This window comes from Haemorhous mexicanus, chromosome 19 (assembly GCF_027477595.1).
Source record: "Haemorhous mexicanus isolate bHaeMex1 chromosome 19, bHaeMex1.pri, whole genome shotgun sequence".
Lineage (NCBI taxonomy): Eukaryota > Metazoa > Chordata > Aves > Passeriformes > Fringillidae > Haemorhous > Haemorhous mexicanus.
Window position 1 is genome coordinate 5521893 of NC_082359.1, and position 11128 is coordinate 5533020.

Below are 11128 nucleotides of genomic sequence, written 5' to 3' on the forward strand. Positions count from 1 at the left end.
GGCCACAATTCCAGAGTATGTAAAGTATGACCGACAGCAAATCAAAAGCATTGTGACTTTAGCTGAGCTCGTGCAACACATTAAGCACAAAGGAGGGCTTGCACCGTTTCCTGATGTCTAATTACTTCATGCACAAGGATATCATTAAATGGGTGTGTGGGGCTGGCCAGGCTGGGCACTTGCCCTTGTGCTCCAGGGGCTTCAGGATGCAGAGCCCTTCTGTTCCCTGTAGTGCTGCTGACAAGGGGAAGAGTCACTGGTGCAGGGGCAGTGCCTGCAGTGGGGGTGTTGTGGCACCTCAGCCCTGGTGGGGGGCCATGGGCTTGGCTGGGGCAGCTGCAGGTGCAGAGCCCTGCACAGAAGCTCCTGCATGAGAAGAGAGTAGCTAGAAGAGCTGAGCCGCCTCAGGGGAGCTGCCTCAGTAGGTGGATGACACCAGGGTCGCAGGCTGGATGAATGTGGCAGCAGAGGATGCATTGGCAAGGTAGGGTAGAAAATGTTCCTGCCATCCCTTGACATGGAACTTGGCTAAGGTTGAGGGGCCTTTGCCCACGCACCTCAATCCACCTGGGTGTAGACCTGTGGCTCGTGAAGCACACTGGCTTCTGGTGTCCTGGCTTGGAGCAGGACCTGTTTTTTTCCAGCTGAGTGCCCAAGGGAGCAGGTGGCCTGGAGTTACCTTGCTGAATTGATGGGCTAGAAAGACAAAAAGCAGTGGGACAAAAGCTGTCAGGAGATCTTAGGGGACACATTTCTATGGAGGGCCTGTGTCAGGTAGGCAGGCACATAAGAGGCTGTTGGGTGCCACAGCACAGCCCCATCATTATGAGGACATGGAGCTGACGGGATCACACTATGGCCTGGGCCCCTCCTCTCCTGGCAGTGCTCACCACAGCTCAGGTGCCATGGCCAGACTTGCCGAGCCAGAATGGGGCCTTTGGGCACAGGGACCTCATCCTACTGCCCAGGCAGGCCTGTGCTCCTGGGACACTGACTGACCCCCATCTTCTCCCCTCTCTTCTCTCCTTCTCCAGGTTCCCTGGTCCAGGCAGCAGTGACTGAGCAGCCATCCTTGCTGTCTGCCAAGTGAGAGAGACGGGAGACACGGTCAGGATCACCTGCTCTGGGCTTAGCAGCAGCTATCCTTATGCTGGCTGGTTCCAGCAGAAGGTCCCTGGCAGTGGCCCTGTCACTGTGATCTATACTAATGACAAGAGACCCTCGGGCATCCCTTCGCGATTCTCCGGATCCTTGCGAGTCTCCAGATCCTTGTCCAGCTCCATGAACACGTTAACCATCACTGAGGTCCAAGCCAAGGACGAGGCTGTCTATTTCTGTGGTAGTGCTGACAGCAGCAGTGGCAGCTATGGTCTATGGTGACAATGAGTACCAGGAAGTCAGACAGATTCTAAAACCAGAGGAAAAATTCTGGTCCTTCTCCATCCTGGCTGGACGTGCAGATGAAGCATATTCCTGTCCCTTCTGCATGGCCACAGCACAGAATGTCCTCTGTTTGGTGTTGCAAAGATCAGGAAGTGACTCTGCAGATGGGGCCCACTGTCCCATTCCCTACAAAGATCTTGGTGTAGCTGTGTCCCCCACAGCCTCATGATACTGATGACCATCTCCTCCTGTGCTGCAAGAACTTCTTCTGCAGCCATTCTTCAATGGGCTGGGCTCTTCTCTTCCATTATGCCTGTCTGTTCTGTCCTTGAGTGTTGCATTCCCCGTAACCTTGTCCAGGAAGATCTGAGCTCCTGGGAGACTGGCTGATCCTCCTCTACTGTCTTGTCTCCGCATTCCCTGATCCAGGCAGCAGTAGTGAATCATCCACAATGTCAGCCAACAAGGGAGACACTGCCAGAATCACCACCTCTGGTGGCAGCAGCAACTATGGCTGGTATCAGCAGAAGGTCCCTGGCAGTGGCCCTGTCACTGTGATCTACAACAGCAACAGCAGACCCTCGGGCATCCCTTCGCGATTCTCCGGTTCTGCATCCGGCACCACGGCCACGTTAACCATCACTGGGGTCCAAGCCGAGGATGAGGCTGTCTATTTCTGTGGTGGTGAGGACAGCAGCAGTGATGCTGCACAGTGACACTGAAGAATAGGGAAGTGATACAAAAACCTCCCACCTCAGCTGTCTGTTACAGTCCCATCCCTGTGCCCATACCCCATAATTTGGGGAAGAGATGAGCTCCCTGCAGCCCTGTCCCTGCATACTGTGCCAGGGTCAAGGTCTCCCTAGGCTCCAGGGCCCTGCTGGCTGCCTCCCCACCCAGCTCCCAGCCCAGCTGCAGCAGGACCCCCTGAACATCACCCAAGAGAGCTCAGCCTTGTGGCCCCAGCACCGAGTGCCAGGGAGCTGGGCCAAAGCTTTGTCTTCAAAGCCTAGGAAGGGATATTTCCCATGGGTGCTGGAGCTCTGGGATCATGCATGAGGCTGCCAGGGCAGACCAGCGCAGATCAGGGAATGCTCTGTTCTGTTCAAGAGGAGCTGCTAGGCTAAGGCTGCATTGGCTGGCTGTGTGTACTCAGTGCCAGCCCACTGGGCTCACTTTCAGCCTGCGCAGGACCCCCCGAGCACCTCTGGCCCTCAGGAAAGCCCCTGACCATGGACATCATCCTGCTAGGACCCCACAACAACAAGGAGCCTGAACCCATTCCCATCCTGTGATGTCTGAGCAGCTGGCACCTGTCTGACCTTGTCCCCCTCCTTGCAGTGTTATTCATCTCTGGCGTAGATATCCTGGTCAGACACAGTGTGACCAGCTGGGGACTTTTAGCATGGGGGTCCAATCATTGTCCCACTGCCTGAAGAGACCTGTGCTCCCAGGTCACTGACTCACCCCCTCTCCTCCTCTCTCTCCTCTCCTCTCCCTCTCCAGGTTCCCTGGTCCAGGCAGCATCACTGAGTCAGCCATCCTTGCTGTCAGCCTCTGTGGGAGAGACCATCAAAATCTCTGGGAGCAGCTACAGCGACTATGGCTGGTTCCAGCAGAAGGTCCCTGGCAGTGGCCCTGTCACTGTGATCTACCAGAATGACAAGAGACCCTCGGGCATCCCTCCACGATTCTCCGGATCCCAGTCCGGCTCCACGGGCACATTAACCATTACTGCAGGACAGGCCGAGGATGAGGCTGTCTATTTCTGTGGTGGCAGGGACAGCAGTGGTGCTGGTTATAGTGACAAGGAGATTTTCAAGTGCAGTGCAGAAGAAGTAGAAATGGAGATTTTCTGTCATTCTCATAACCAAGCAGAGTTGTGGATGTGGTACTCGGGCAGGTTTTTGTCTCCTCTGCACTCCCATAGCTCTTAATTTGGAACATTTCATTTCCTAAAGTTTAGAAGGTGTCTTTGGGGCTGAGGATCCTTGTTCTGGTCCCTACAAAGCCAATGTCTTTGTCTTCCCCGCCACAAAAACTCACAGTAATGACCATGTCATCCTGCTGGTGCCTGTGTGCTGGGATACCTGGGGCTGAGCTCTGCTCTCTAGTCATGCCTGTGGCCATTTTCCATGTCTGTTCTCCTTTGACTGTTACAATCCCCATAACCTTATCCTGGCATGCCTGTGCTCCTGGAACACTGACTGACCCCTGTCCTTCTCCCCGCTCTCCTCTCCCTCTCCACATTCCCTGGTCCAGGCAGCAGCAGTGACTCAGCCATCCTCACTGTCAGCCAAGGTGGGAGACACCGTCAGGATCACCTGCTCTGGGAGTAGCAGCAGCTATGGCTGGTTCCAGCAGAAGGTCCCTGGCAGTGGCCCTGTCACTGTGATCTACTGGAATGACAAGAGACCCTCAGACATCCCTTCGCAATTCTCCGGATCCCAGTCTGGCACCACGGGCACATTAACCATTACTGGGGTCCAAGCTGAGAAAGAGCATGTCTATTTCTGTGGTAACCATGACGGCAGCAGTGGTGGTCAGCACCGTGGAAACACTGACTCCAGCATTCTCTTTCCTCTTGCTGCTGCCATTTCTCCCTGCAGGACCCTCATGCCTTGGGTTTTGTCTACAGCTCTGGGCCCCTCCGTTGCATCTTGGGGCCTTTGGGCACAGGGGCCCTGCCCTGCTGCTCAGTCTGTGCCCCTTGGCTACTGTCTGACTCCCCTCTTCTTCCCTCTGTTCTCCCCCTCTCCACCATTGAGTCAGCCATCTTCTCTCTCAGCCAAGGTAAAAGACACGGTCAGGATCACCTGCTCTGGGGTTAGCAGCATCTTTCACTTTGGCTGGTTCCAGCAGAAGGTTCCTGGCCGTGACCCTGTCACTGTGATCTATAACGACAAAAAGAGACCCTCCGGCATCCCTTCACAATTCTCTGAATCCACATTCAGCTCCATAAACACCTTGACCATCAGTGGGGTCCAAGCCAGGGGCGAGTCTATTTCTGTGGTAGCAATGATGGCAGCAATGCTGGTCAGCACGGTAGAGGCACTTTCATGCCCTGTGTTCTGTGTGTGTTTCTAGGCCACTTCATGGTATCTTCATGGTATCTTTGTGGCAATTGGCCACAGGGACCCCCCCCATCCTGCTGCCACAGTAGGTTTGTGCTCCTGGGATACTGTCTGACACCTGACTTCTCCCCTCTCTTCTCTGTCTCTCCAGGTTCCCTGGTCCAGGCAGTGCTGACTCAGCCTCCTGAGATATCAGCCAAGGTGGGAGACACCGTCAGGATCACCTGCTCCGGTAGCAGCAACAGCTATGGCTGGTACCAGCAGAAGGTCCCTGGCAGTGGCCCTGTCACTGTGATCTACAGCAATAACCAGAGACCCTCGGGCATCCCTTCGCGATTCTCTGGCTCTGGGGGCACGTTAACCATCACTGGGGTCCAAGCCGAGGACGAGGCTGTCTATTTCTGTGGTGGTGCTGACAGCAGCTATGTTGGTGTAATGAAAATGACAGATTTTCAAGTGATGTACAAAGGAAATGAAAATGGCATTTTACCATTCTTCTCATTGCAAAGCAGAGTGATGAATCTGAGGCTGGGGCAGGGTTTTGTCTCCTCTGCTTGACCATGGCTACAAATGTCCCCCCTTTTGTGTCCTAGTGCACTGGATGCAAACTTGGGGCTGGGGATCATTGTCCTGATCCCTACAATACCCATGGGGTGGCTTTTTCCCCATCCCACTGCCTCTTATGACTGATGAACACATTCTCCTGCTATTGTCAGAGGTACCTCTGTGCTTGGATGCCTTGGAGTACTTTTGGCTTGGCTCTGCTCCCCAGATTCACTAGTGGCTGTGGTTGCACCTATTCTCCTTTGACTGTGGTATTCCCCATGCCTCTGGCCAGGAGATGACCATGTTCCTGGAACACTGGGTGAAACCCCTCTACTCCCCTCTCTTGTCCTTCTCCACAGACCCTGGTCCAGGCAGCATCTCTGAGTTAGCCATCCTCAGTTTCAGCCAGTCTGGTCCAGACCTCCTGGTCCAGGGGTAGCAGTGGCTGTATGTGGTCCGAGCAGAAGGCCTCTGATGGTGTCCTTGTGATCTGTGATAGTTCAAAGAGACCCTCAGTGGTTCTGGAGGATATTGAACTGGCATGGCTCCTAGAAGTAAGGATCTGTGGTGGGGCTACTAGTCCCTGCCCTCAAAATGTCTTGCCCTATTGTTGCTCACAGGAGCTGGGACAATCCCTAACATGGTCTCTGGACATTCTGGTCCCTGCCAGTTCAGGGCTGATGCACACTCATCTCTGGTGACAGCAACTGTGCCAAAGGACCCCTTGTCTGTGTGAGAGGCTCTCCCCTGTGAGCACAGGCTGCTGTGGGCACGCTGCCATGCAGAAACCCTGGAGGTTGTGGCCCGGGCTGGAGCAATGTCTGGACCTGGTGGAAGCCGTGGCAGGGCTGAGAGGCAGCAAGGGCAGAGTCCTGTGGCGGGCTCTGCTCTCAGTTCCGGCAGTGCTGTTCCCAAGGCCCTTCTTGTCCCCACACGGTGTCAGTGTGGCTCCACTGCACAGGCAGGAGGCTCACGGGGCAGGCAGGAGGCAAAGGGGCTGTGCCCAGCCAGGTGCCAGCGAGGTTCAGAGCAGCCCCGCCGGCTCCTTTGGCGGCTGCCGTGGGCCGGGCTGTGCGCGGGAGGCAGAGGGGCTGCCCCCGGCCGGACAAGAGTGCGGGTGCTACGTGCTCGTGGTTGGTACAAACACCGGGCCAGCTCTACCCACAGTTGCTCGAAGCTGCTGGAGACTCCCAGCTCACTTTGAATTTGGAAGTGGAATTTGAAGGGGTGGCTTAATTTTCCTTAGTGTTGTTGAGCCTGGAAGCTCCTGGTCTTGGTGTGGCTCCCATTCCATTTCAAACCCCATTTCTCTGCTCTGCACTTCTCTTGTGGCAATTCAGCGAGGCCCAGGGTGGCACCCTCGGTTGAAGCAGGATGTGGTTTTCCCAACTGCTCTGTCCCAACTGCTGATCAGCACACAGGGAGCACAGCACCCTGGGACCAGGAGGCACCAACCATCCTTGGGTGCTCCAGGGCAGGTGGATGTGTCCCCATGGCCAGGTGGTGCTGTCCCCTGCTCTGTGCACAGAACTCCTGGTGCATAGAGGCCATAGTCCTACCGGGCAGAAACAGGCTCGGAGTGGTCCCCAGCTATCTGAGAGTACATCAGCCGTACAGGGGAAGGAGCAGGCAATAGAGACCAATCTTTGGTGAGCCAGAGGTGCTTGCAGCATGCAGTGGTAGCACTGGGACAGGGCCTCCAGGGAACACTGGATGCCACATATCCATGGAGAACCTGTGCTTGGGCAGATAGGGACTTAAAAGTGGGTCAAGGCCCACAGCACAGCCCCATCACTGTGAGGACATGGGATTCCTGAGCTGGTGGGATTGCACCATGGCCTGGGCCCTTCTCCTCGCAGTGCTTGCCCACAGCTCAGGTGCCATGGCTAGACTTCCTGTGCCTGCACTGGGCCTTTGGGCACAGGAGCCACATGATCTTCCATTGAGAGGTCTGTGCTCCTGGGACACTGACTGACCCCCGTCTTCTCCCCTCTCTTCTCTCCCTCCCCAGGTTGCCTGGTCCAGGCAGCACTGAGTCAGCCATCCTCACTATTAGCCATCAGGGGAGACACCGTCAGGATCACCTGCTCTGGGACTAGCAGCTGGAGCTATGCTGGCTGGTTCCAGCAGAAGGTTCCTGGCACTGCCCCTGTCACTGTGATCTATCAGGATAACAACAGACCCTCGGGCATCCCTTCGCGATTCTCCGGTTCTGCATCCGGCACCACGGCCACGTTAACCATCACTGGGGGTCCAAGTCAAGGACAAGGCTGTCTATTTCTGTGGTGGTGCTGACAGCAGCAGTGATGCTGCACAGTGACATGGAACAATGGGGAAGTATACAAAAACCTCCCACCTCAGCTGTCTGTTACAGTCCCATCCCTGTGCCCATACCCCATAATTTGGGGAAGAGATGAGCTCCCTGCAGCCCTGTCCCTGCATACTGTGCCAGGGTCAAGGTCTCCCTGTGCTCCTCAGTTGGTGTCCATGGCCCTGCTGGCTGCCTCCCCACCCAGCTCCCAGCCCAGCTGCAGCAGGACCCCCTGAACATCACCCAAGAGAGCTCAGCCTTGTGGCCCCAGCACCGAGTGCCAGGGAGCTGGGTCAAAGCTTTGCCTTCAAAGCCTAGGAAGGGATATTTCCCATGGGTGCTGGAGCTCTGGGATCATGCATGAGGCTGCCAGGGCAGACCAGCGCAGATCAGGGAATGCTCTGTTCTGTTCAAGAGGAGCTGCTGGGCTAAGGCTGCATTGGCTGGCTGTGTGTACTCAGTGCCAGCCCACTGGGCTCACTTTCAGCCTGCGCAGGACCCCCCGAGCACCTCTGGCCCTCAGGAAAGCCCCTGACCATGGACATCATCCTGCTAGGACCCCACAACAACAAGGAGCCTGAACCCATTCCCATCCTGTGATGTCTGAGCAGCTGGCACCTGTCTGACCTTGTCCCCCTCCTTGCAGTGTTATTCATCTCTGGCGTAGATATCCTGGTCAGACACAGTGTGACCAGCTGGGGACTTTTAGCATGGGGGTCCAATCATTGTCCCACTGCCTGAAGAGACCTGTGCTCCCAGGTCACTGACTCACCCCCTCTCCTCCCCTCTCTCCTCTCCTCTCCCTCTCCAGGTTCCCTGGTCCAGGCAGCATCACTGAGTCAGCCATCCTTGCTGTCAGCCTCTGTGGGAGAGACCATCAAAATCTCTGGGAGCAGCTACAGCGACTATGGCTGGTTCCAGCAGAAGGTCCCTGGCAGTGGCCCTGTCACTGTGATCTACCAGAATGACAAGAGACCCTCGGGCATCCCTCCACGATTCTCCGGATCCCAGTCCGGCTCCACGGGCACATTAACCATTACTGCAGGACAGGCCGAGGATGAGGCTGTCTATTTCTGTGGTGGCAGGGACAGCAGTGGTGCTGGTTATAGTGACAAGGAGATTTTCAAGTGCAGTGCAGAGGAAGTAGAAATGGAGATTTTCTGTCATTCTCATAACCAAGCAGAGTTGTGGATGTGGTACTCGGGCAGGTTTTTGTCTCCTCTGCACTCCCATAGCTCTTAATTTGGAACATTTCATTTCCTAAAGTTTAGAAGGTGTCTTTGGGGCTGAGGATCCTTGTTCTGGTCCCTACAAAGCCAATGTCTTTGTCTCCCCTGCCACTAAAACTCACAGTAATGACCATGTCATCCTGCTGGTGCCTGTGTGCTGGGATACCTGGGGCTGAGCTCTGCTCTCCAGTCATGCCTGTGGCCATTTTCCATGTCTGTTCTCCTTTGACTGTTACAATCCCCATAACCTTATCCTGGCATGCCTGTGCTCCTGGAACACTGACTGACCCCTGTCCTTCTCCCCGCTCTCCTCTCCCTCTCCACATTCCCTGGTCCAGGCAGCAGCAGTGACTCAGCCATCCTCACTGTCAGCCAAGGTGGGAGACACCGTCAGGATCACCTGCTCTGGGAGTAGCAGCAGCTATGGCTGGTTCCAGCAGAAGGTCCCTGGCAGTGGCCCTGTCACTGTGATCTACTGGAATGACAAGAGACCCTCAGACATCCCTTCGCAATTCTCCGGATCCCAGTCTGGCACCACGGGCACATTAACCATTACTGGGGTCCAAGCTGAGAAAGAGCATGTCTATTTCTGTGGTAACCATGACGGCAGCAGTGGTGGTCAGCACCGTGGAAGCACTGACTCCAGCATTCTCTTTCCTCTTGCTGCTGCCATTTCTCCCTGCAGGACCCTCATGCCTTGGGTTTTGTCTACAGCTCTGGGCCCCTCCGTTGCATCTTGGGGCCTTTGGGCACAGGGGCCCTGCCCTGCTGCTCAGTCTGTGCCCCTTGGCTACTGTCTGACTCCCCTCTTCTTCCCTCTGTTCTCCCCCTCTCCACCATTGAGTCAGCCATCTTCTCTCTCAGCCAAGGTAAAAGACACGGTCAGGATCACCTGCTCTGGGGTTAGCAGCATCTTTCACTTTGGCTGGTTCCAGCAGAAGGTTCCTGGCCGTGACCCTGTCACTGTGATCTATAACGACAACTAGAGACCCTCCGGCAACCCTTCACAATTCTCTGAATCCACATTCAGCTCCATAAACACCTTGACCATCAGTGGGGTCCAAGCCAAGGGCGAGTCTATTTCTGTGTTAGCAATGATGGCAGCAATGCTGGTCAGCACAGTGGAGGCACTGTTCATGCCCTGTGTTCTGTGTCTCTACGCCACTTCATGGTATCTTTGTGGCAATTGGCCACAGGGACCCCCCATCCTGCTGCCAAGCAGGTTTGTGCTCCGTGGAGACTGATTGAACCCCATCTTCTCCCCTCTCTTCTCTGTCTCTCCAGGTTCCCTGGTCCAGGCAGCGCTGACTCAGCCTCCTGAGATATCGGCCAAGGTGGGAGACACGGTCAGGATCACCTGCTCCGGTAGCAACAGCTACTATGGCTGGTACCAGCAGAAGGTCCCTGGCAGTGGCCCTGTCACTGTGATCTACAACAATAACCAGAGACCCTCGGGCATCCCTTCGCGATTCTCTGGCTCTGGGGGCACGTTAACCATCACTGGGGTCCAAGCCGAGGACGAGGCTGTCTATTTCTGTGGTGGCAGGGACAGCAGTGGTGCTGGTTATAGTGACAAAGAGATTTTCAAGTGATTGTACAGAGGAAGTAGAAATTGAGATTTCTGTCATTCTCATGACCAATCAGAGTTGTGGATATGGGACCGGAGCAAGGTTTTGTCTCCTCCACATTATCGTGGCCCTGAATTTTGTCCATTTGTTTTCTTAGAGACTGCGAGGTGACCTTGTGGCTTGTGGTCATTGTTCTGGCCCCTACAAAACCCATAGTGTGGCTTTGTCTCCCCCTATTCTCTGACCTACTACTAATGACCATGTCCTCCTCTCGGTGCCTCTCTGCTGGGATGAGTGGGGCTGAGCTCTGCTCCCCTGTCATGCCTGTGGCCATTTTCCTTGTCTGTTCTCCTTTGACTGTTGCATTCCCCATACCCTTATCTGGGCAAGCCTGTGCTCCTGGAACACTGACTGACCCCCGTCTTCTCCCCTCTCTCCTTTCCCTCTCCAGGTTCCCTGGTCCAGGCAGCAGCAGTGACTCAGCCACCCGAGATGTCAGCAAACATGTGAGAGACTGTTAGTACCACCTGCTCTGGGAGTAGCAGCAGCTGGTATGGCTGGTTCCAGCAGAAGGTCCCTGGCACTGCCCCTGTCACTGTGATCTACGACAATAACAAGAGACCCTCAGGCATCCCTTCGCGATTCTCCGGATCTGGGTCTGGTTCCTCGAACACGTTAACCATCACTGGGGTCCAAGCCGAGGACGAGGCTGTCTATTTCTGTGGTAACTATGACAGCAGCAGTGATGCTGCTACAGTTGTACAGCAGATGGTTGATGTGATACAAAACCTACCATGGCAGAGTTCTGTGAGGATTCCCTACACTCTAGTATCAAGCATCAAGGTAGAGCTCCCTGCCTTACTGAACCTCTCTTTTCCTGTCTCCTTCTCCAGCTCTCCTGGTCCAGGAAATATTGCCAAGTCAGCTATCCTTGGTGTCAGCTAACCTCAAAGAAACCACAAAGGTCAGCCTCTCTGGACTTAGTGGTATCTAGACTTATGCTGGCTGGTCCAGGAG

General features: G+C 55.3%; 2 gene segments (V, D, J or C); both read left to right on the forward strand.

Annotated features, from left to right (window-relative positions):
* The first annotated feature begins 840 nt into the window (after window positions 1–840).
* Window positions 841–1395, forward strand: LOC132336410 (Ig lambda chain V-1 region-like). The segment is given in 2 exon segments: window positions 841–900; window positions 1035–1395. Coding segments are annotated over 2 exon segments (391 nt in total).
* Window positions 1396–6810: 5415 nt separating this feature from the next.
* On the forward strand, window positions 6811–10150 carry LOC132336411 (Ig lambda chain V-1 region-like). The segment is given in 2 exon segments: window positions 6811–6880; window positions 9828–10150. Coding segments are annotated over 2 exon segments (351 nt in total).
* The last annotated feature ends 978 nt before the right edge of the window (window positions 10151–11128 follow it).